The 26,865-nt window shown below is 44.9% G+C and overlaps 1 protein-coding gene across 1 annotated transcript in view; it reads right to left on the bottom strand.

Moving 5' to 3' along the window:
* Nucleotides 1-26,508, bottom strand: part of Mettl24 (methyltransferase like 24) — a 117,009-nt gene extending 90,501 nt beyond the window's left edge. The window contains exon 1 of the mRNA XM_032888842.1: nt 26,194-26,508. Coding sequence (XP_032744733.1) covers nt 26,194-26,502 — 309 coding nt within the window. The 5' untranslated portion in view covers nt 26,503-26,508. The remainder of the gene's footprint in view (nt 1-26,193) is intronic.
* Between the last annotated feature and the right edge of the window lie 357 nt (nt 26,509-26,865).

Raw genomic sequence — 26,865 nt, 5'->3', positions numbered from 1 at the left:
AGGGGGCAAAGTAACAAAGTCACACACACGAGATGACGTGCAGCGGTCAACTGTGGACAGCAACCCCACCCTTGCTCTCTGCCCCATCTGCCTCCGTGCCAGCCCTGTTTTAACCCCCCACTCATGGCTGTCATCATCCTAGAGATAGGCCATGCTGATAGAAACTCCAGGAGGGCCTCTCAAGAAAAACCACAATGGCTGTACTGACACGGTCCTTGGCGCTGTGGGGACAAATTTGTAAAATTGTTTATTACGGATAATTAATGCTCGGTAGTTTAAGGGGGGGGGAGGTTAAATCGATCCAGGCCATGCTGATGGATGGTGACATCAGGATCACATGACCCTGACATGAATGACAGCGACGATCGAGACTTTGTTACTAATCACCTTCCCCAACCCACGCTGGATATGTAGCAAGAGGGAGGAAGGAAAATTGGTTAATGTAACCCTCTTGAATGAATTTGAAATCCACACGAATGTTGCTGAAGCATTGCCTACCCTGTCCTGACTGACAGACACTGAGGAGGTAAAAGACATTTACTACTGGGACGGCCACATGGTCACAGAATCTTCCTAGTACCCCACCTTCAGAGACTGAATAGAGGGCACAGACCAACAATGGGCTGTTTGGGGATTCTTGGATAGGGAAAGTAGAGAAATACAGCCAAGAACAACCGAGAGCCAAGACACAGTAGAGCTCGGGGCACGTGGAACGAAGCTATAAGGAAATTTCGGTGACAAAGCCACTTCCACTGTCTGATCTGTTCTCTAAGTGCGTCTGGCCCGTACCACACTGAGCCAGGTCTTCCCCTCCTGTTCAGGATCCTCTCCCTCATTCATAAGTAAGTTCAAATCGGGCTTATCCTTCCTGGTCTGAGGTTAGCCACATGCTGCTCTCAAGTCCTAATTTCCCAAACCTTTGCTATGTGCAAAGGAAACTCTGTGGGGCAGATGCTTTGCAGTTATTCTCTGGCCTCACTTTGCTATGATCTGCTGCAGGGGAGTCGTCTTAACTACAGGCCTCACGAAAACACCACATGCCTTGCTTCCCTTGCAATCCCCCGCAGAGTTGGTTCCAAGGGACATTTTTGCATCGGTTTAAAAGCCAGAAAGAAAAGAGCATGATGCATCTCTCGGGGCTGAGAACAGCTTTTTTTATTAATTTGGGGGCAGGGTAGAAGAATTCACTCACTGGCCTTTGTAGGAATACCTTGAAGTAGTTAGATATAACTGCTTTTTTACTCAGACAGAAATAAGCTGTGAATCCTGAGAGTCCTTGATTCAGTTCTGTTCACATAAAAATAAAAATCGGGGGCTGGAGAGATGGCTGGCTGAGCAGTTAGAAAGAGCACTGGCTGCTCTTTCAGAGAACTCTAGTCCGATTCCCAGCACCCACGTGGCGCGTCATGATCACCTCTAACTCCAACTCTAGCGGATGCAACGCCCTCTTCTGGCCTCCTCAGGTACCAGGCATAACCTGGGGCCCAGACATACCTGCAGGCAAAGCACCCACACATACAAATAGGTAAATAAAAATCACGATTTAAAAAAAAATCAAGGGTGACAACTAGAGTTAGCCAAAATCTTGAGGAGAAACTGAAGAAAGTATTTTTGAGAACTGAAAACATATCTTGAAAGATTAGCGCCTGTGAGCCGAGAAGATGGCTCCGCAACGGAAGTGCCTGTAGCCTCGCAGCAAGCGTGAAGACGGAGGTTCAAATCCCCAGAACACCAGGTCCGTCCTCCGTTAAGTGGCTTCTGGCAGGAACTGTGTCACGGTGGCTATTTCTAAAATGCTGTACTAGGTATGGACGAGCAGACTGTGAACGTAGATTTTAATTCCTATCATCTCAAAGCATTCTGCACTAAATTGCTTCACCCGGGTTGAGCTATTGCTCCATTCGAAGACACCAACAGGAAAGGGCGGGGAGACGCAGTTTCAGTGGGTTTTTGCAAGACAGGTTGCAAAGTGATATTGGCAGGCTAATACACGGCCGCATTTGCAGCTAAAGGAGTCCTCACATACGTGTGCTTTTTGCCTTATCTTTTCTATAACTGACCTAATTACTGCAAGTGGGTGATTGGGGATTTTAACTCAGCTTGATAACTGGATAGTTGGAGAGACTGCACAAACGCCTAGTCAGAGGTGGTGCGATGCTATTGACCGGCACAAAAAGACGCCAGCAAAATAAAACGCCAAATAAGTCGCCGGGAAGAAAAAAAAAAGCGTGCGCTTGGAGAAACAGAAACATACATCAAAATGTGCACACGATGGAAGCCCTCTGCTTTCCTTCACACTTATTTCCACGAGAGGCTGATTTTCAACCTTCAAAAATTTGCTTAGCATCGACTAGTTTTATAGCACAGAACAAGCGCTGTTTACAAATGAAATAACACAAAAATCAATACCAAGGAGAGGCCAGTGTCTTCTATTCGGACAAGAAAACACAGCTCTTCTTCACGATGTAGCTTATGGAGGCCAAGGCAAACAGACCTGGCCTTCTGTAGGATGCATGTCACAGGGCCAGGAAGTGGTTAGTAGGGCCTAGCCTGGGAATGGTTCCCACTCTGCGGGCTATCCTCAGCAACGGCAAGCTCCACCCCCTGGAGTTTCTCTCAGTTTAGCGCCGCCCACAGTGAGGAGGATCCTGAGCAGAAATCTGGAGTTTCACCCAGTTCGGCCTCACCCATGAAATGTCTATGTTCTGGAAACTCCCAGGAGTCACTCTGAACCATTTCCACAGTAAGAGTTTGCAGCCTTCACCCTCGAGCAAAGAATTAATCGCTTCACCTAGCCAGGGATTTCTGTGAAGGGTCCCCTCCGGGGAAGGGGAGCGTTAGGCTAAGACACAGACAGTCAGGGCTGAATGTGTGTGAGTCTCTGCACGGGAGTGTGTGTAAATGTGTGAGTGTGTTTGTGCATGCGAGTTGTGCGTAGGAGAACATGTGTTATGAACGTGTGAGTGTTTCAGTATGTGAGAGTGTAGCCGTGCATGTGCGTGGGTGTGTGCATGAGAATGTATGAGTGAACGTGTGTGTGTGAATGCATGTGAGTGAGTGTATGTGTATGTACATGTGTGTGAGCTGTGTGTAAGGTATGTGTATATACATGTTTATGTCAATGTGTGTAAGTTTGTGTGTGATGTTCGATGTTCAACAATGTTTCCCATAGATTCCATCAAACTGTCTTTGTCACAAGTTTATAATTCTAAGTAAATAAATAAATAAATGTGGAGAAGCACAGCGGTGGCCTCAACCCATGTCTTCACTACTCGTTCTTCAATAGTGTCCCGAGGATGGAGGAGGACCAAGCACTAGTGCTCTCTGGCAGTCCCCCTCCTCCTCCCCCCTCCTCCCTCCTCCTCACCCCCTCCTCCCCCCTTTTCCCCCTTCCTCCCCTCTCCTCCCTTCCTCCTTCCCCCCTCCTCCCCTTCCTCCTTCCCCTCCTCCCCTTCCTCCCCTTCCCTCCTTCCTCCTCCCCCTCCTCCTCCTCCTCCTCCTCCTCCTCTCCTCTCTCCTCTCTCCTCTCTCTCTCTCTCTCTGTTGCAGACTGCAATCTGTTCCTCTTTCTTCACTTCTATTTTTAAGTTGAAATTTTTTGGTTTCAAAACAGCTATAACCTAAAAATTGCTTGAATAAAAGACTTAGAAAATTGAATTTCCAAAATCCCTTACCCAACTCCTTCCATGTGTGTATGGTTTTGTTATTAAGGCATTAAAAAAAAAAAACTTAAAACCTAAACAGAACCTTCTGGTTTTACTGTGACGCTCATGATGGCACCAAACACACGCATGTTACCTTAACTCTCTCGGTACCATGTGTTACCTACATTTTATAAATAAAATCTATGCATACGGATAATGAAAACGATGTTTTCATGGTTCCGTCTCCGTGCCACCATCTCGAGGACGGATTTGATGCTGCGAGTGCTAAATAAGTGTCGGTCTTCAGCGGCCGCTCGGCTTTTGTAAATGAAAACATTCCTTGTCCAAGAATAAGGCCTGAGGCCTGGGCATCAGATTTTCCAAAAACAATTCTCCGTTTCCAAGGTACCCGAGTAAAGCCAAGCCACTGCAGCTTCAAAACTCGTGTGGCCGCCTGCTCCTCGTGGAGGGCCCTCTAAGTGCACATTAGTTAAATAAGCCAGCTCTTTACTATTTTCGTGCAAAATGAATATTCACCACCCAAAAGAACATTCCCCATCATAATTATATAATCAGTCCCAATTTGTTTTTAAGCCAATGTAAGGCATACTTGAAAATCTACCTGGAAGAAACAGCTGAAGCCAAACTCTAAGCTATTTTAGCTACTTTGGAAAATGTCTTGGATGTTTCACTTTGATAGAGGGCCTGAATTCTATAGAAATCCACCGATTTTTCCCTGCAATTTAGATCTCAACAGTAATGACTCACAGCAGAGAGTAGAAATGACTTAAATCTGACCTCAGCCAACCTGGGTCGCACTCTCATTTTGCGTTGAACCAGAAATGAAGCCAGTGTTGATGGGAGAGAGAATGAACGCCATACACACGGCACTACCTAAGGCCCACCCACGGTAACAAAAGAGCAAGCCTTCGTAAGCGAGGAAGGGCCGTCCGGACCACCACGCAAACCATTGCAAAGGCAGCAAGAGGTCACGTGGGCGAGAATGGGGAAGAGGAGAAAGAGCCAGTGTGAGCCGAAGACGAGGCTGGTCTAGTCCCGCAGTGACTTGATGTGCCAGGATGGGTTTGTACACGGGGGGGGGGGCTCCCCCATCTCAGCAGAGAAAGAGAGAGGTGGGGAGAGGTTGTGGGAGGGGGACTGGGAGGAGGGGGGCTGCAATCAGGATGTGAAGGGAATAAGCGGTTCGGTGAGCTATAATGCTGACACCTTATTAATTAATTAATTTAACTTTACAGACCCCAATACTCTCTGTCATCCTTCCTGCCAAAATCAGGAGCAATAGCTGCTAGCAAGCTCAAAACAACGGTGCCTTGAGGTTCTCCCATCTGCAAACACAGACCTGTGTGCCAAGCCTGCCACGAGTTGAAGAGCTAGGTCTGAAGAGCTGTGGGAACTTCTGAGAGGCCATGTGGACGGGCAGACACATCCCTGCTGCCTTTGACCATGCTGACCCGTGAGCAGCAGCAGGCTGGGGTGCCTCGGGCCCCCTTGGGGTTGCTTATCTTTATCTGAACAGGGCAGGGGGTAGAACTTGACATCCGTCACTGGTGGGCTTCTAGGAACGTTTACCATTCACATGCCACAAGATGTACCATTTTGAAGTGTGCAGTCCATCAGGCTTTGGATGGGCAAGTGTTGTGCAGCCTGGTAACACTCCCACTTCAGAATATTCTCAAAAAGAAGCTGCTCCCAGAAGCAGCCATTACTGTTCCTCACCACACCTACCTTCTGACTGCACACTTGTCATTGGTGGACATTTTTGTTAAAATGGGGGTCGTGGAATATGTGACGTTTTTGTGAGCATCTTCTTTTGCTTAACGCAGTGTTTCCAAGCTCATCTACATGCTAGCACACTCCCTTCAATTCCTGAATAATTTCTGTTGGATTGACTAGAGCACATTTTCCATATTCTCCATCAGCTAAGAGACACTCGAGTGGTTTCTTACTTCTGGATGTTATAACACTGCTCCAAACATCCTTACACAAATTTTGTGTAAAATATGTTCTATAGGGCTGGGAGATTTCTCAGCATGGGACCTGTGTTCAAGGCCCCAGCACTCATGTAAGGCCGGCAACAGTAGCACACATCTGTACTCCCAGTGTTCCTATGGAGATCTGGGAGGTGGGCACAGGAGAATCCCTGGAAGCTCATGAGCTAGCGAGACTGGTGTATGTACTGGAAAACAACTAGAGCCTGCATCAAACAAGGTGAAAAGAAGGCTAGACACTGCAGGGTGTCCTCTGGCTTCCACGTGCATGCTGGAGCTGGGAGTCTGGTGCTGCAGCAGAACCCTGGTCAAGCACACGCAAAGGTCCAGGTTCAGTCCCCATGACCTCCAAAGGAAATCCAGAGTTCTGCACTGAGGCAGCTTAATACGTCATTAGGTCAGGCCAGCAGGAAAGGGAAAGCAGGTAGATAAATCATTCCAGGTGAGAGACAGGGCGGGGGGGGGAGGAGAGACAGAGAGAGACAAAGAGACAGAGACAGAGAGATGCACACAGAGAGAGACAGAGACAGAGCATGGATTGGGAATTTGTTAGGTCTAGAGAGGAAAGAGGGGTCTGAGAGACTGAAAACTCAACAATGGGAAAGAGGGAATGTGTTTAGAGAAGAGAAGAGAGACCAGCCGCTAAGACCCAAATGCCAGAACAACTTTGAAGAATTGATTTTAGAATGGTTTTGGTTTTTTCAGGTGTTTTGTTTTGTTTTGTTTTGTTTTGGACTGAATTGATCCTAAGGGGCCTGTGTGAGTGTCACCCTGGAAGACTACAGAAGTGGGCAGGGCAGGCCAGAGAAGAGAAAATGAACTAGAAGCAGGAATCAGAGTCATGGACAGAAAATGTAAGCTCCCCAGACGTTATCAGATATCATACAGAAGGAAAGATACTGACATCTACTGTGTGGCTCATGCCCTTGTCATGTAAGTGTTAAGGGAAAGTGACCCCAGACTTTGTTCAACAACCCTACGGTTATGTTAGAAAAAGGCAAGAGCAGGTCCTAGTATGGTCAAGCCAGCTGCAAACTACCTGAATGCTCACTATGTGGCTATGGTTATGTGACAAAGACCTTCAAAATAACAAACTACTACAAGGCTCACTACATGGCTATGATCATGTGACAAAGACCTTCAAGACTTTAGAGAGGTGGTCTCATGGATTCTCAGCACCTTGTTGGGATTCAAGGGCCATTCTCATTCAACAGATGAGAAGACTCTAGGGCTCGATGAACCCTTAAAGTTCTGCTTTTACCCCCACACCAGAGTTATACCTAAGTAGCCTGAGACCACCTCTGTAGCAGAGGTTGGCAAAATTGTTCTTTAAAAAGTCAGGTATAAACACTTCATGAGGCAAGAGGGGAAATTGAGGATATTAATTAGGTGCTTATTAGACAAAATAAAAGGGCAACCTTACATTTCTAGTGAAGAGTCCAAGCCACTAGACATACGTTTTAATAATGTGAAAGACTGGAATTTTTATTTTACTTATTTTGTTTCATCTCTGTTCAGGATTGATGCTTCTTTTTAAAAATTTTAATATATATTAAATTATAAATTATAAATTATAACATATATTAAATTATATATATATATACATATATACATATATATATATATATATATATATATATATATATATATATATACTGTAGCTATCTTCAGATGCACCAGAAGAGAACTACATTACAGATGATACATTGCAGAGTGATACAGTGTATTTTTCTCCACATCTTTAGCTATGTGAACCACCATGTGGTTGCTGGGAATTGAACTCAGGACCTCTGGAAGAGCAGCCAATGCTCTTAACCACTGAACCACCTCTCCAGGCCCTGGATATTGATGTTTCTAACACCAATGACTGCAAAGATCCATTCGTGAGAGTAATTCTGAGTTCCCAGGCCACACAAGGACAGGCACGGGGTGGGTGTGGCTTCCAGCCTTCCTCCTGTAGTCAGAAGCTGAGTAAACAGTGGTTGCTTTGTGCTTTGTACCTGTGGGATTTCACCATCTTGGAAGTGAGCACCCTCAGGGGAAACACAGCACAGCAAAGGACAGATTCAGGAGGTCTCAAACCCATTGGTCCGTACCAGGAGCGATAAAGAAGAGCATTCATCCAGCTGGTATTGCTGAATACCTACTATGCGCTGGCACTGTCCCAGTCAATTAGGATAGAGCTGCCAGCAAGTCAGATGGGCTTTCTGCCTTCATGGCTTCATGAGGCATGAAGTCACAGACAAGGTGGAGGGGGGACAGAGACAGAGACAGGGAGAAACACACACACACACACACACACACACACACACACACACAGATAAAGACAGACAGACAGAGAAGTGGGGTCATGGAGAAGATAAACAAATTAAAGAATAGGAGCTAAGGGCAACTCCGAATAAAGCAGAGTGATACAATGTATTTTTCTCCACACCATCCAGGTTTTATCAACTATGTTGTGCTTTTTTCCCAATAAGATGCAGATGGAATAGAATCTCATTGGAAATCTCTCTCTGATCTGCCGGCCCCGAATGTTAGCAGAGTACATCATCTTCAGCTACGTGTACACTACTTTTCTCTTTTCATTCTCTGGTACTTTTAGAATATTTTTTATAATAATTAAATTTTTCTAGTAGAGCTGGGACCCAGCATGCACTGGGCAAGCCCTCCCCCACCGAGCTGCGCCCCCAGCCATTCCTTCTAGTGTTAACTGAGTTCCTCTAACTAGGCAGCAGCTTCCGTGTGTGCAGGCTTAGGACAATTCTATCTAGGACAATGGTCTCTCCCTGCTTCATTCAAAGTCTGTGCTACTTGAAGGAATTAATCCCAGACACCCAGGCACAACGTTAATACGCACATGCCTTTTGATGTGCTGGGTTGAGCTTTTCTCTAAAAGGCATATACAGAATATAATAATATTCACTTGACATGACTAAGATGTGGGACACAAGAACAGCAAACCAATTTATCAACTAACTCCTTAGCCCTTGAGTGCACAGCTGACCTCTCTTGCACTAAAGATTATAGAGTGTTTATAAGTAAAGAAGCAAATAGACTTGTAAACATTTTTTTCTAGGAAAAAACTATGTTGCCAAAGCTTGAACTCACATTATAACACTAACACAAGCCAAAATAACTCAACAGCACTTTCATTTAAAGCAAACTTACAATTAGTATTGAGGAAACAAAATCACAGCACCAGGCATCACCCTCCTCAGACACCACACCTGTAACTTGCTGACACTGCACTCCAGTGTCCATGCCTTCTGGTTTGCACCTGTACCTGAGCAGAGCCTCCGCTCTGGATCCCAGCCCACTCAGCCAACACCACAGGAGCAGCTAGACTCCCGAGATATTGACACATCCAGGAACGCAGGATCATGTGGTGACAGGACCACAGGCTCGAAAGAGGGGCAGGCTCCAGTTAGAGACAATGAGGCCAGTTAACACCAGAGATAACCAGATGGCAAGAAGCAAGTGCAAGAACATAAGCAACAGAAACCAATGTCACTTGGCACATCAGAACCCAGTTCTCCCACCACAGAAAGCCCTGGATACCCCAACACACCTATAAAGCAAGATTCAGATCTAAATTCTCATCTCATAAAGATGATAGAGGACCTTAAGAAGGACATAAATAACTCCCTTAAAGAAATACAGGAGAACACAGGTAAAGAGGTAGAAGCCTTTAAAGAGGAAACGCATAAATCCCTTAAAGAAATACAGAAAACATAATCAAACAGGTGAAGGAATTGAACATAACTGTCCAGGATCTAAAAAACGGAAATAGAAACATTAAAGAAAACTCAAAGGGAGACAACACTGGAGATAGAAAAGCTAGGAAAGAGAGCAGGAGTCACAGATGCAATCATCACCAACAAAATACATGAGATAGAAGAGAGACTCTTGGGTGTAGAAGATACCATAGAAGACATCAACACAACAGTCAAGGAAAATACAAAAAGCAAAAAGCTCCTAACTCAAAACATTCAGGAAATCTAGGACACAATTAAAAGACTGAACCTGAGAATAATAGGTATATAAGAGAGTGAAGATTCCCGACTTAAAGGCCAGCAAACATATTCAACAAAATTATAGAAGAAAACTTCCTTAACCTAAAGAAAGAGATGCATATAAATATACAAGAAGCCTATGGAACACCAAACAGATGGGGCCAGAAAAGAAATTCCTCCCATCACATAATAATTAGAACACCAAATATACAGAACAAAGAAAGAATATTAAAAGCAGTAAAGAGAAAAGTCAAGTAACATATAAAAACAAACCTATCATAATTACACCAGACTTCTCAACAGAGAATCTAAAAGCCAGAAGATCTTGGGCAGATGTCATATAGACCCTAAGAGAACAAAAATGCCAGCCCAGGCTACTATACCCAGCAAAACTCGCAATTACCATAGATGGAGAAACCAAGGTATTCCAAGACAAACCCAAATTTAAATAATAATAATATCTTTCCACTAATCGAGCCCTACAGAAGATAATAGAAAGGACCAACACAAAGAGGAAAACTGCACCCAAGAAAAAGAAATAAATTAATCTTTTTACCACAAACCTAAAAGAAGAGAAAAAAACATAATACCATTACCAACAACAAAAATAACAGGAAGCAACAATCGTTGGTCCCTAATAGCTCTCAAAATCAATGGATTCGATTTCCCAATAAAAAGACATAGGCTAACAGACTGAATACATAGAGGGACCCAGCATTTTGCTGCATACAGGAAACACACCTCAGTGACAAAGACAGACACTACCTCAGAGTAAAAGTCTGGAAAAAAATCCAAGCAAATGGTCCCAAGAAACAAGCAGGAGTAGTAATTCTAGTATCCAATAAAATAGACTTTTAACCAAAAATTATTGAAAGAGATGGCGAAGAATGCTACATACTCATAAAAGGAAAAATCAACCAAGATGAACTCTCAAGTCTGAACATCTATCCCCCAAATGCAAAGGCATCCACATTTGTAAAAGAAACATTATTGAAGCTCAAAGCACACAATGAACCTCACACAATAATAGTAGGAGATTTCAACACCCCAATCATCAGTAGACAGATCATGGAAACAGAAATGAAACAGACAATGAGAAACTAAAAGAAGTATGAACCAAATGGATTTAACAGATATCTACAGAGCATTTCATCTTAAAAACAAAAGAATATACCTTCTTCTCAGCAGCTCTTGGCACCTTCTCAAAAATCGACCATATAATTGGACACAAAACAAACCTCAACAGATACAAGAACATTGAATTTGTACCCTGTATTCTAAGGCTAGGTCTTCAATAACAACAAAAACAACAGAAAGCCCACATACACATGGAAGCTAAACAACTATCTATTCAATGATACCTTCATCAGGGAAGAAATAAAGAAAGAAATTAAAGACTTTTTAGAATTTAACAAAAATGAAGTCACAACATATCCAAACTTATGGAACACAATGAAAACAGTGCTAAGAGGAAAACTCGTAGCCCTGAGTGCCTTCATAAAAAAGAAAAAAAAACTGGAGAGAGCATACACTAGCAGATTAACAGCACATATGAAGGCTCTAGAACAAAAAGAAGCAAATATATCCAAGAGGAATAGATGGCAGGAAATGTTCAAACTCAGGGCTGAAACCAACCAAGTAGAAATGAAGAGAACTATACAAAGAATCAACAAAACAAGGAGCTGGTTCTTTGAGAAAATCAACAAGATAGATAAACTCTTAGCCAAACTAACCAGAGGGCACAGAGGCAGCATCAAATTAACAAAATCAGGAATGAAAGAGGAAACATAACAACAGAAACTGAGGAAATTCAAAAAATAATCAGATCCTACTACTAAAGTCTATACTCAACAGTACTGGATGGGCTGGAGAGATGGCTCAGTGATTAAGAGCACTGACTGCTCTTCCAGAGGTCCTGAGTTCAATTCCCAGCAACCACACGGTGGCTCACAACCATCTGTAATAAGATACCCTCTTCTGGTGTGTCTGAAGAGAGCGACAGTGTACTCACATACATGAAATAAATAAATAAATCTTTAAAAAAAAACAGTACTGGACAATCTAGATGAAATGGGTAATTTTCTAGACAGATACCAGGTACCAAAGTTAAATCAGGATCAGATAAACCATCTAAACAGACCCATAACCCCTAAAGAAATAGAATCAGTCATAAAAAGTCTCCCAACCAAGAAGAGCCCAGGACCAGATGGGTTTAGTGCAGAATTCTATCAGACCTTCAAAGAATACCTAATACCAATACTTCTCAAACTATTCCACAAAATAGAAACAGAAGAAACACTACCCAATTCATTCTATGAAGCCACAGTTACACTGATACCCAAATCACAAAAAGACCCAACAAAGAAAAAGAACTTCAGACCAATTTCCCTTATGAATATCGATGCAAAAATACTCAGTAAAATTTTTGCAAATTGAATCCAAGAACACATCAAAACGATAATTCATTATGATAATGTAGGCTTCATCCCAGGGATGAAATATTCAAAAATCCATCAATGTAATTCACTATATAAACAAACTCAAAGAAAAAAAACCCACATGATCATCTCATTAGATGTTGAAATAGCCTTTGACAAAATACAACACCCCTTCATGGTAAAAATCTTGAAGAGATCAGGAATTCAAGATTCATACCAAAATATAATAAAAGCAATATACAGTAAACCAATAGCCAACATCAAATTAAATGGAGAGAAACTCAAAGCAATCCCATTAAAATCAGGGATAAGACAAGGCTGCCCACTCTCTTCCAACCTATTAAATCTAGTATCCAAAGTTCTAGCCAGAGAAATTAGACAACAAAAGGAAATCAAAGGGATACAAACGGGAAGAAGTCAAAATATCAGTATTTACAGATGATAGGATAGTATACATAAGCAACCCCAAAAATTCTACCAGAGGACTTCTACAGCTGATAAACAACTTTAGCAAAGTGATTGGATATAAAATTAACTCAAACAAATCAGTAGCCTTCCTCTACTCAAAGGATAAGAGCTGAGAAAGAAATTATGGAAAGAACACCCTTCACAATAGTCACAAATAATAAAAAATACCTAGATGTGACACTAACCAAATAAGTAAAAGATCTGTATGACAAGAACTTCAAGTCCCTGAAGAAAGAAATTAAAGACTTCAGAAGATGGAAAGATCTCCCTTGTTCATGGATTGGCAGGATTAACATAGTAAAAATGGCCATTTTACAAAAAGCAATCTACAGATTCAATGAAATCTCCATCAAAATTCCAACTCAATTCTTCATAGAGTTAGAAAGAGTAATTCTCAAATTCATTTGGAACAACAAGAAAAACCCAGGACAGTCAAAACTATTCTCAACAATAAAAGAACTTCTGGGGGAATCACTATCCCTGACCTCAAGCTGTATTATAGAGAAATAGTGATAAAAAAACTGCACATATTGGTACACAGACAGGCATGTAGATCAATGGAATAGAACTGCATACTATGGTCACTTGATCTTTGACAAAAAAGCTAAAACCATCCAGTGGAAAAAAGACAGCATTTTCAACAAATGGTGCTGGTTTAACTGATGGTCTGCATGTAGAAGAATGAAAATCAACTCATTCTTATAATCCTGTACAAGGCTTAAGTCCAAGTGGATCAAGGACCTCCACATAGAACCAAATGCATTGAATCTAATAGAAGAGAAAGTGGGGAAAAGCCTCAAACATATAGGCCCAGGGAAAAATTTCCTGAGCTGAACACCAATGGCTTATGCCGAAAGATCAACAAGCAACGAATGGGACCTCATAAAATTGAAAATCTTCTGTAAGGCAAAGGACACTGTCATTAGGACAAAACAGCAGCCAACAGATTGGGAAAGGATCTTTACCAACCCTACATACAATAGAGGACAAATATCCAAAATATACAAAGAACTCAAGAAGTTAGATTCCAGAGAACCAAATAACCCTATTTTTAAAATGGGGTACAGAGTTAAATAGAATTCTCAACTGAGGAATCTCGCATGGCTGAGAGGCACTTAAAGAAATGTTCAACATCCTTAGTCATCAGAGAAATGCAAATCAAAACAACCCTGAGATTCCACCTCACACCAGTCAGAATAGGTAAGATCAAAAACTCAAGTGACAGCAGATGATGGCGAGGATGTGGAGAAAGAGGAACACTCCTCCACTGTTGGTGAGATTGCAAGCTGGTACAACCACTCTTGAAATCAGTCTGGATGTTCCTCAGAAAATTAGACATAGCACTACCTGAAGACCCAGCTATACCACTACTGGGCATATACCCAAAAGATGCTCCATCATATAACAAGGACACATGCTCCACTATGTTCATAGCAGCCTTATTTATAATAGCCAGAAGCTAGAAAGAACCCAGATGTCCTTCAACAGAGGAATGGATACAGAAAATGTGGTACAACTACACAACGGAATATTACTCAGCTATCAAAAACAATGACTTTATGGAATTCATAGGCAAATGGATGGAGCTAGAAAGTATCATCCTGAGTGAGGTAACCCAATCACAGAAAAACACACAGGGTATGTTCTCACTGATAATCAGATATTAGCCCCCAAACTCACAATGCCCATCATACAACCCACAGACTGTATGGAGTTTAGGAGGAAGAAAGACCAGGGTGTGGATGCTTTAGTTCTGCATTGAGGGGGGATCAGGACGATCAAGGTAGAGGCAGAGAGAGTATGGGAGGAAGAGAGGAGTAGGAGGAAATCAGGAGGACAGCATCAGGTACTGGAGGGGATGGAAGAGGGGTCAGGAAATTGAGTGAAAATATGTAGCAGGGGGGATGAGAAAATGGGGACAGCCACTGGAGGATCCCAGACACTAGAGAAACGTGAGGCTCCCAGGACCCAGCGGGGATGATTTTATCAGAGAAGGGGAGATAGAACCTGTAGAGAACACCTCCTGTAGGTAGGCACGGCCCCTGGTGTTGGGGTTGGAGCCACACATCCACCTCAACGTTTTTATCCCAGAAAATTTCCTGTCCAAAGGAAGAACAGGGACAAAAAAATGGAGCAGAAACTGAAGGAAGGGCCATCCTGTCTGCAGATACCAAGCCCAACACTGTCACAGTGGTCAAGAGACGCTTGCAGGCAGGAACCTGGTGTGTCTGCTCCTGGGGAGGTTCAGCCAGCAACTGACCAATGCAGATGTGAATGCTTGGAGCCAGCCATTAGACTGAGCTCAGGGACCCCGGTTGGGGACCTGGCGGAAGGACTGGAGGAGCTGAAGGGGATTGTAACCCCACAGGAAGAACAACATCAGCTGGTCAGACCACCCAGTGCTCCCAGGGACCAGACCACCAACCAAGGAGTATACAGGGAGGGATTCATGGCTCCAGATACATAGGTAGCAGAGAATGGCCTTGTTTGTCATCAATGGAAAGGGAGGCCCTTGGTCCTGTGGAGGTTTGATGCTCCAGATGTAGGGGCAGGAGAAGGTGGGTGGGTCGGGGAGCACCTTCATCAAAACAAAGGGGAGGGAGAAGAGGGAGGTTGTGGGATGGAGGTTATCGGAGGGGTAACTGGGAAGTGGGATATCATTTGAGATGTCAACCAATGGAATCAATGAAATGATTAAATAATTAAGAAGAAGAGAAGAGGAAGAAGAGGAAGAGAAGGAAGAGGAAGAGAAGGAAGAGGAAGAGGAAAAAGAAGGAGAAGAAGGAAGGAGGAGAAGAAGGAAAAGGAAAAGGAGAAGAGGAAGAGGAAGAGAAGGAAGAGGAGGAAGAGGAGGAGGAAGAAGAAGAAGAAGAAGAAGAGGAAGAGGAGGAGGAGGAAGAGGAGGAGGAGAGGAGGAGAGGAGGAGGAGGAGAGGAGGAAGAGGAGGAGGAGGAAGAGGAAGAGGAGGAAGAGGAAGAGGAGGAGGAGGAGGAGGAGAAAAGGAATCGTGTCCCTGGGCCACGCACCCTGCTGACATTTTTTTGCCCCCATGTTGTCATTTCATCTTCAAAAAAACCAACCAATTTAGTTTTGCAGAGGAGGAAAGCAGGGGCTGGAGAGACAGCTCTGTGGTTAAGAGTATTTACTGCCCTTGCAGGGCCCAGATTCCTCCTTACAGTTCCCAGCACCCGTGCTTGGTCAGCTCACAGTCACAACTGCTGGTAACTCCAGCTACAGCGGGGAGGGAGGGTTCCATTGTGCCTGGCCTTGGAGGACACATGCACTGACATGCACCCACAGACAGACATGCACACCCACACATAATTAACAACGAAAATTCAGCCTTTGAAAAGAGAAAGTCGATGGAAGGAAGGAACTAAAGTTCAGAAAATGACATCTCTTGTCTACATTCAACATACACAGGAGCAGAATTTTACTATCTGACCCCAAGCATAAAAATGGGAGCCCTGGGTCTAACATATACAAGGCCCTGGGTTTGACTCCTAAGACAGAAAACAACACCAGAGAATCCAGAATCCCATCTCACAGGCAAGCATTTACATCAGAATGTTTGCATGACATTTCAATGAATGTCGCCACTGTCCTAGGATCTTGTGTGCTATTATCCTCCCAACTCTCCTCTCAAAACAGCTGGCGAAAAAGCCACTTCCTGTCCCCTAATTGCTCTGAGTTCCAAGTGACCACACATTTGACTAAACAGGGCTTTAAGAGATCCCTTCCTCCACACTCAAAGAAATAACCTACATTGCTGGCTGACATGTTGTGCTGTCCACCTCAGGTATTGCCTCCAACCTGTAACCATGTTCCAGAAGTATATTCGAGTCCTTTCAGCTAACTCCAAGTAAAAATGAGAAGATGACGATGGTTTCAGACATGCTGTTTGACTCCTCTTTCTTCTGGAAGCCTTTTGCTTACATCCATGGCTTTTTATTTTACAGTCAGTGGCTGTATGTGTATCTTGTCTGTGTGTGTGCTTCTGCATGTGTATCTATGTGTCTCTGTCTCTGTGTCTGCCTGAGTTCGTGTGTATATGTGTCTCTGTATTTCTCTGTGTGTGTGTGTATCTATGTGTATGCTTCTGTGTGGATCTGTGAATATGTGTGTCTGCGTGTGTGTGCTTCAGAATGGGTGTATCTGTATGTGTGTGTGAGAGAGGGTACATCTATGTGTGTCTCTCTGTGTCTTGTCTCTGTGTGTGTGTTGTCTGTGTGTGTATCTGTGTGTGTGATTATGTATGTGTGTCTGTGTATCCATGTGTGTGATTATGTATGTGTGTCTGTGTATCTGTGTGTGTGTGTGTGTGTCTGTGTGTGTGTGTGTGTGTGCTTCTGTGTGGGTCTGTGAATATGTGTGTCTGCATGTGTGTGCGCTTCGGAATGGGTGTATCTGTATGTGACTGTGTGTGTGCATGTGTGTGTGTTTGTGTGTGTCTGTGAGAAAGAGAGAGAGAGTACATCTATGTGTGTCTTTCTGTGTCTTGTCTGTGTGTGTGTCTGTGTGTGATTATGCATATGTGTCTCTGTATCTGTGTGTGTGATTATGTATGTGTGTCTGTGTATCTCTCTGTGTGTGTGTGTGTGTGTGTGTGTGTGTGTGTATCCCTGCCTATGTTCATGTGCACCATACACATGCAGGAGTCCAGAGGGGGGTACCAGGTCCCCCAGAACTGATGTCACTAGCAATTGTGAATGGCCTTGTGGCAGTTCTCAGTGCCTTGTGGGTGCTGAGAACGGAGCGCAGGTTCTCTGAAAGAACATTTAGATTATTAACTGCTGAGCCATCTTTCCAGCCCCCAAGCTGGGGCTTTTAATAACGCCAGGCAAGCACCCACCCTCCTACTCAGGTAAATAACGAGCCGGGAGTCCAGGGAGAGAACAATTACAGCACAGGATAGCATGGCAACACACCCATCCAACCCACGAGTTACACACGGCCCAGCCAGAAATGTCACATCAGTGTGACGCCTACCCCGGTCACCCTTGAGCGTGTGTCCCCTCCTTCCTGATCCCCCAGGCACCATGAAACGTGGTTTGATGTCTCCAGAGATGAGTTAGCAGATCTGTATAATTTAGTGTCTGAAACTAAATATTATCATCTTGTCAGGGAGAGATTCCTCGGCCCATAGTTCACCCAGAGCCCTATCATTATGTCCCCAAATCTGAATTAAACAGACCCAGGCAAAACTGAAAGGGAAAGTTATAGTCTCAATCCTCCGAAGTACCAGCTCTAATTTACTGTTCTGTCAGGGTTCTTTGTTGTAAACAACAGAAACCACTCTAGCTTGTTAAGCAGGAAGGGAATTGATTAAAGATTTATTGGCTTCCAGACACCACCCTCAGACACACTAGTACTGACAGCACTGCCTCACCACTGGATACAGACACCATGGACCTCCTGCGTCCCACCGCCAAGACCCCTGGCCTCAGCTATGCTGTGGTCCTCATGCTGTCTTCTTCCTTACATCTGTAAAGCACAATCCAGGTCCCTAGAAGGAACGCCAGGTGCAAGGAAAAAATCGGAAAACGTTTTCTTAGAAAAGTAAAGAGTTCTGCAAACACAAGAAGAGGAGGGAAGGGTGCAGGCAACACAAACAGTTGGCATGCACTACATTGCGACATAGGGTCACCCCAATAGCGGAGTTGTTCAGGCTCACTTTAGGCCCCTGCTTGATTTTCTGGACCCTTCCCAGCTTCTGCATTTCTTTTGTGTCTTGCCAGACCGATTTCTTACCATTTTCTGGGTTTACAGGTTTCAACCAGGTCCATCGCTTATAACCCAAGTCCCAGATGATGCAGAAGTGACTTATACTAAGGAATCCTAAACTGGCCTGTCAGGAAGGAGGTTGGTTGCAAAGACGCGGGCATACTAAAGCAATGACTTGAATGTTCACTGAAAAGTAACTGCACTAACAAAATAACTCAAATACCGTAAGACTCTAATTTGTGTTTGAGAACCTGCATCGAGATGAAGAGCCAACGGTTGCTATTTACTTTCCAATAAGTCCTCCCAAAGAACTTTGTGGTGGGTGGGGATAAAGAAGAAACGAAGGAAGAGAGAAGAGTTGGAGGTATAGATGGATGAATGGAACCTGACGTAGGGACCCTGTGTATACACTCCCGCCGTGTGTGCACCAGATGCCAGCTTCCTGCCAGATACAACCTGGCAGGATTTGTGATGGTTTGAATATGCTTGGCCCAGGCAGTGGCACCATGCAGAGGTGTGGCCCTGTTGGAGTAGGCGTGTCACTGTGGATGTGGGCTTTGATACCCTAGTCCTAGCTGCCTGGAAGCCAGTCTTCTCCTAGCACCCTTCAGGTGAAGATGTAGAACTCCCAGGTCCTCCTGCACCATGTCTGCCTGGATGCTGCCATGCTCCTGCCTTGGTGATAACGGACTGAACCTCTGAACCTGTAAGTCAGCCCCAATTAAGTACTGCCCTTTATAAGACTTGCCTTGGTCATGGCGCCTGTTAGCAGCAGTAAAACCCAAACTAACACGATTATAACAGACAGGGGCTGTGGGATGGCTCAGATCCCCCACACTCATGTAAAAAACTGAGTATTGAATACCTATAATCCGCACATAGGAAGCCAGAGATAGGAGAATCCCAGGAGTTGGCTGGCCAGTCAGTCCAGCCAATAGGTGAACACCAGGTTTAATGAGAAACACTGTCTCAAAATTGAGGTTAGAGAACAGGGCTAGAGAGAGATAGCTCAGTGGTTAAGGGCACTGGCGGCTCTTCTAGAAGACCCCAGTCCGATTCCTGGCACCCACCAGCTAGCAGCTCACACTGGCCTGTACCTCCAGCTCCAGGGGATCCATGCATTTGTGTGCTTCCTCTGGCTGCAGGCCTGCACGTGGTATATATGTACATGCAGGCAAAACGCTCATGCCCAGGAAGTAAAAAAAAAAAAAAAAAAACTTTATTTTTAAAAGGGCAAAGCAATAAAGCAAGACATCTAATAAAAACCTCTGGTCTCCACATGAGGGATAAACAATGCCTACACTCCAAAGAATGGCATTACCAGGTAAATAATTATGAAATAAAGGTAGATACATACATTACTATATAAACTCATGTATAGAGCAGAGGTTCTAGGATCAGAGAAAGCAAAGCAAAACAAAAGAACTAATCTATGTCTAGGTCCCAGGCCCAAGATTTCCAAAATGGGTCAATTAAATAATATAAGATACGAGAAAACAAAATCTAAGAGAAAACGGCAAAAGTAATTCCATGTAATTAGGGAGTGGCAAGAACTTAGCTGCTTAGAGTGAGTGATTTAGCCACAGTTTCTCTTAGTCTAAGAATGGCTTTCAGGACAGGAGATGTCCCTGGGCTGCGTTTAGAGCAAGTAATCAGAGTTGACCAATTCAAAGAGGACATTAGAGAACCAGTCCCAGAGTGAAGCAAGGAGAGCCACCTCTGGTGGCCCCTCAGAAATGAGGACGGTGGACTCCGAAAACCGGAGTTTTCTTAACAGCCCCCTCCTCCAAAAGGAAGCGATCAAACTATTCCTTCCCCTCAGGGAGAAATCGCCAGCTTCCCCCAGCATTCTTTAATTCTTCTCTTTGTTTTGTTTAAGTCAGGCAAACATGCAACTTTCTTATTTAAAAAAAACAAACACTGGGTGTTTTGGAGTTGTTATTGTTGTTGTTGTAAAACCCAAACAGTGTTACACTGAGTAAATACATTTCCTTACAAGCACCTTCCCCTGTGTCCACCCCATGTCAATCATTTGTATCCATTACTTTCTCAACTGAAACAAAGTACCAACAGAGGCGAATTAAGGCAAAACTCCTCTCAGACTGACTGATCCAATCTGGCTCCTCTCGGCTTCTGGCTCTGCTTCTGTATGGCTCCTAAATAGCTTGTCTTTCCTGTGCTGGTCTCATGAGAGTTGGGCAAATCGTGTCTCTGACTCATTCGGTCAAATCTTTCTCTGATTTGTCTAGGTGTGTACTAGGGGTGTGTGTGTACTCCAGTCGGAGGGATTAAAGGTGGACGGCACGTCTGCATTCCAGCGGGACCACACAGACCTAGGGCGCAGGATGTGATCCCTTGCCAGAGCAACAATACAACTGGACCCAGCTCCTGTGCAGGGCTTAGTGCTGGATTCCACTGGACACCCTGTGTAAAGACTTTTACATGATAGTATAGGTAGGGCTCAGTAGGAGAGCACTTGCCTGCATGTATGAGCTCTGAATTCAATTCCCACTACTAGAAAAAAAAAAAGCTATGTGATTCAAATCCATTGGCTGCATTTACCTTCAGGATAACTAACAGGCTAGCTTGCTACGACTTTAAATTACACATGCCCTTGGATTGTAAGGCTTCTAAAACTCAACTTTCTTTCAGTCACTTGATCGGGATACAAAAGCTCGTTGGAGAGCAAATTCTCCCCACCCTTCTTTATCAGAAACCTCCACAGGACACTAATGGGTCCATTATGACATATCCAGAGGACCCAGGTGCTATTTGAAAAGACACTTATCACGGCTGGGGGATTGCTGTGCTGAAACTCGTCTCCTGGTAAATGGAGCAGGCTCCTGTTACTTCCCGTGTGTGAGAGAACAAAGAGTCCATCTTCTCATAAGCAGAAGGCCTGCAAAGGAAAAGCACAAGGGCCCTCCACTCTTGCCAGTCTTAACTACGAGGCCCTGATTCTCTTCACAAACTGAAAAAGGAAATCCAATTCTGTCTGAGAAAACTGGCAGGTCATTTTTCTCTTTAGAGAAAATGGACCACACAAATTATACCCAAAACCCCCAAATCCCCACCACTGGTTGTTGAAAAACAATAGGCCCCTCCATTAGAAGCTCTCTGCCCACAGAACACGCTCCGAGAAATTAACTGTAGGGTTTGGGTAGAAGCAGAGCTCTGGTCCCTGCATCAAAACTGTAATGAAAACCCCCTTTTTGCAATGAAACTAAGCAACTGCTGTTTCACACCCACGGACTGCCGGAGCTCGTTCAATTACTCTCCACTGACTTTGTTTCAAATGAAAATGTTCAGCTTTCTGTGGGAAGTGGAGAGGACTGACTCACGCTGTTCCCTGTACGTCAGAAGTATGGGTACAAATGCACAACCGGAGGGGCTGGACATGACTGCTAAGTTCCAAGATTGCTACAATTAGAGGAGGCAGTGCTTCCTGCCATCTGCCATCCATCCCCATCCCCCGGGGCTAAAGGATTAGAACTCTTCGGCTGTGCAGGACCTCGTGTTCAGAGCTGGTTCTGTAGAGCTTGGCAAAGGGGGATGAGGAAGAGGAAGCGAATCACAGGACTATGCCTTTCCTCTGTGCCACGGGGAGTGCTCAACCTACCTGCAAAGAGTCTGAAAACAATAAGGGATCTTAAGCAGTTCCCCATCTTCTTCAAGACAACTACAGAGTTAGAAAACTAAGAGGAGGACAAAAAGTCAGACAACATTTGCCATTTGGCTTTTTAGAAGTGGAAACAGTTTCCCTTACACACACACATGCACACACACACAAACACATCCATGCACACACATGCATGGATGCCGGCACACACATATGCATGCACACACATGCACACACATATATGTATGCAGGCACACATGCACACACGCATGCGTGCGCACACACATGCACACACACAAACACATCCATGCACACACATGCATGAATGCAGGCACACACATATGCATGCACATATATGTATACAGACACACATGCACACATGCGTGCACTCACACATACACACACACACACGCCCACATTCACACACTCAGACATTCATGCAAGCATGTAAGCATTCTGTTCCAAAGGATCCGTAAGACACCAGCCAAGTCAGCAGCACATTTCTGGGTTCTGTAATTCAGTGACTCACAAGTCACTTTTCTTACCAGGTTATTAAATGCCAAGTGACATAGCTCTGAAAAGACATTTCTCCTGGCAGCCTGGTCCTGAGTTAAGTACCTCCAGAGCAAGAAAGGCTGAGAGGTTAAAAGGCCGCTTCCCTGTAGGTGGATGCTGACCTGTAAGGGGTACCACACGCACTCCAAGAGTGCACGTGAAGCCTATGTCACAGAGACCACACCTAACCTTCTGTAAATAAGCCTCCCCCACAGGAACCATAAACGCCTATTTAAGAAAGAAAACAATAGCAAACCCCAGTCACATGCAGGAAACAGAAAGTAAAGAGAGACACTAGGGGAGTTTCAACACGCACGCACTCTGCAAAGTTTATGGACTGAGAGCACTGATGCTCAGAGTCTACTGCACAGAAACGGACGGATTCCAAGACTGTGCTTCCTACCATCTGCCGTCCGTCCCCACCTCCTAGTGCTCAAAGATTAGAACTCTGTACATGCAGGACTTCATGTTCAGAGCTAGTGAGTCTGTAGAGCCTGGCAAAGGGGGGTGCGGGAAGAGACAGCGAGTTACAGAAGGACTGTTCTCTCTCTCTCTCTCTCTCTCTGTGTGTGTGTGTGTGTGTGTGTGTGTGTCCAGATTGTTTCCTTTAAGAACAGCATAACCTCTTATTAAGGTGGTAATATAACTGCTGAATGTTTCTACCTCTCACTCTTGCAACGAAAGCTTGGTGACAAGAAACGCTCTGCAGTGCAGACAAGAATTCCACGCAAGCGCTCGCTACCCAGAGAGCTGCCCACAGAATGGAAAGTGCTCTTCTTTACCAATGTGGAGCCTCCCAGGGCCAAGGAACTGAGAGTCTTGTGAAACTGTTGATCAGTATTCTCGAGGAGTTAAAATAAATAAAGGCTCAATGGGTAACTTCCACATTCTATTTCCGTTTATTAATGGTGCATCACCTTGAATTATACCTTGCCTTGTAAGGCTCAAAAGGACCAAGGTTTATCCCGGATGTAAGATGGTGAACTCCATTCCCAGAAGTCAGAAAACAGATTAAATAACGGACCTTTCCGGTTTTGAGGAATATTTTAACTCAGCCGTGAAAGACTGGCAAAGTGAAACAAATCCAAAATCCTGCCTAGGAACTTGGCCAGATGAGATATATATTCTCATATAATAAGCATGAAAATAATTATTATAAAGTAAGGTAACTTTTATAACTTTATAATTATAAATTTATATATATAACATATTTGCACATTTGTAATTTTAAAAATCTCATATAAAATAAATAATTAACTATGGAGAAGATAATCTAAGGAAAATGTTTCCATGAGAAGCTAATAACAATATTTTTTTACAATAGCTATAGGCCTTACTTTTTATATAGTTTATATAGTTTTTATATCATTTATATAGACATTTAGAATCACCCAGGAGAGCTCAAGAAGTAGCTGTCTCCATCTTTCACGTTAGTTAGTGTCTCTGGAGTTCACCACGGTAACCGTGGGAAATGAAATCCCTCCTGATGGAGAATACTTTGTACAGACAAAACATTCCATCTGAGATGGATTCTCAGGTCTCCACACGAACAAAAGAACTCAAACTCACAGAAGGCATTGCTGTCGCCTGCCGTCACAGATTGCAGAAAGATCGGCATGGAGATAGAATAGGCTCTCAGTGAACCTTGACCTGAATGTTTGAGGTAGGAATTAGCAGAAGATTGACAAGATGCAGTTCCCTAGAGCAGGACTCAGATGTAGCAAAGGAATGTAAATACACTGTAACAGCTTATACTAGAGGGACAGCTAAGGCTGAAGACTTGGGACAACTTAGAGAAAATAAAAGTTGTTACATTGTGTTTGTAACATTCTAGACACTATGCTACCATTTTCCTTTCATTTCTTTTTAACTTAATTATATTGACTGAACCCCAGTACTCAGATCTGTGAACCACCCTCACCTCCAGTTGACCTCACACTATCTCATAGTTTTAGTGACACTTGCAAGCAGTGACCCCCAAATTGCTACTTCAGCCTGGACATTGTCTCTAAGCCCCAGATCAACATGTCTAAATGTCTATTTGGCATTTCCAACTGAACAACTAAAAGATATTTGAAAGTTATCTGGAGTCAGCACCTTCTTTCTGGAATCCACCAAAGACAAACAGGCAACAGATAAACAAAGATAGGCGCTTCTCCATGTAACTTTCAGACATACCCAGAATCCACCACTTCTTGCCATCTCCATTTCTACCACCTGCATGACGTCTTCAGACTGATCTCTGCTCCAGCGTCCTACAGGGGATGGGGGGTGAACTCCCCACAAACACCCCCAGTGACCCTCTGAGTCTATGCATCCCAAACCTTAACACTGTGAGGCAGGCTCTAGTTACTAATAAAGCCGGAGACAAAACCTTAGGTCTCCTTGAACAGGCAACAGCAGAAACAAAAGTTGTGGAGAATCAATCCAAAAGGGAAGAGTATCAAAGACAGAATGCTCTAGAGTGTCCTCAGAGAGACAAAGGAGGCCAGACTCAAAAAAAATATCAAGTTTCAGTTCAAAATGTCTCCTTTGTTCTCTTTTTGATCGTTCTTGGTAGGTTCAAGGCCCGAATCAAAGTGTATGCTTTCCTGAGCCCCCAACCACTTTGAATTCAGTTTGTGCCGGCAGCGCTTGACCTAGCATCCAGTGTAAGCCCTTGGCAAGAGTTTTGAATCCTTAGCAAGGCATCCTGGGAACTCCATGAGCAGAGTGAGAAGGAAGTGGCTCTTTTAGAGTAACTAGCTAAGTCTTTATAAAACCTATAAAGGTTTTCAGAGACAGAAAACCGAGCTCGCCTGTTAAGCAACTGCCCTGTGGGAAGGCTTGTAGAAGTGGGGGACGAAAAGCCCTGGAAGTAGGAGGGAGTATTAGAATTGGAGAGAGCGTAGAGGAGTCAAAGGAAGAATAGGGTGGTAAATGAAGGGGTAGCAGGGTAGGAGGGGGTGCCCAGATGCCAACAAGAAAAACCCGACTCCAGGCAGTATAGACAGCCTCGCTTCAAAGGGTGTCTAGCGGTTGGAAGCAGGAATGATAGATCTTAGGATCTGGCAAGCTCATATATCCAGTTCCTAATCCTTCCACTCCTGGGTACCATGGAGTTCCCAAAAGAAGGTGGGAAGATAAGGCTTTAGTAACCAGAAGTTAAAACCGACCTATCAATGAAGTGTAATGCAGGAAGTTAACGAGACAAGGAAGAGCCCAGCCAGAGATATAAGACAAACCCAGCTCTGGTCCTAAGTGGTGCTGGGGTTTTGGGTAGGGACTCGGGTGGGGAGTGGTGGCAGGGCAGAAGCTGCTGGAAGGCAGATGCTGCTTCACCATCACCTGGACTGGTGGATGAGCCACCGTAGTGTCTACCCATACGGTTTTTCCAGGCCTGGGTGGGAAAAACATGATGGCGAGCCATGTCTCCTTCCCTTTCAGCGCCCCCTCCCTCACTGAAATGGGTGTGGTTACTGGGTGCTCCATTCCTAGAAGGAGACCTGCCACAGTGGGCGATCAAACATTAGTTGAATTTGGATAGACCCTGCTCAATTCCACTTCAGTCTGTAGGGGCATTGAGTGAGACTACAGAAAGTTCCAGGGAGAGCTCAGTTGAAGGAAATAGATGAGTCTGGAGGTCCCGGTGGAGAGGTCGACCGACCTGAAGAGAAGGCTCCCCAGCGCCATCTGGGTGCAGGCTAAACACCAAGGTCCATGCCTGCACGATTTGCAACTGACCTTCCTGCTGGGAAGCCCTCGCTGGGCACAGCAGCTTGGCTCCGGGGGCGTCGTGCTCACGCCACCCCGGGGCAGTGCTCGGCGCCCACTGCGCACATAGGTCACCTGCCTCCTTCTGACTCCGCGCAGGGGCCCGGGGGCCGGCAGCAGGTGTGTCCGGGGTGGCCCCGGGAGATCGCGGCGGCCCGGGGGTCCCGAGCCCGCGTGGCGCAACTCCATGCAGAGCCGCAGGCCCAGAAGCAGGGCAGCGCCGAGCAGCCACCGGGGCAGGGCTCCACAGCCACGACCGGGAGGCTTGGCTGTGCCCATGGCGGGGACCCCGGCCTCCGGCTGCTCTCTGGGTCCCACCCTCAGTTCCGGGCCGCCTGCAAAGAAGCGTCTCCCACGGGCCCGGGCTGCCAACTGTGGCAACTCCCCAGCGGCCCGCCTTCTTCCCTGTGACAGAGGAGGCCCCGGCGGCGTAACCTTATCCTGCCCAGCCGCTGCAGGAAGAGCCAGGGGCAGTGGGCTAGGCGTGCACCCAGGCTGCCATAACAGGGCTGGGTGTCAATAGGTATGGCCAGCCTGCAAAACCAGGCGCAGGGGGGCAGTCACAGAGTCAGCACAGAGCACGTTCCTCCAGGGGACATGGGCTCTGACTACATTTGTTGGTGTTAGGATTTGACGCAAGGG

This window comes from Rattus rattus, chromosome 18, assembly GCF_011064425.1.
Source record: "Rattus rattus isolate New Zealand chromosome 18, Rrattus_CSIRO_v1, whole genome shotgun sequence".
Classification (NCBI taxonomy): Eukaryota; Metazoa; Chordata; class Mammalia; order Rodentia; family Muridae; genus Rattus; species Rattus rattus.
The sequence above is the reverse complement of the archived record's forward strand: the minus strand, read 5'-3'. Positions and strand labels throughout refer to the sequence as shown.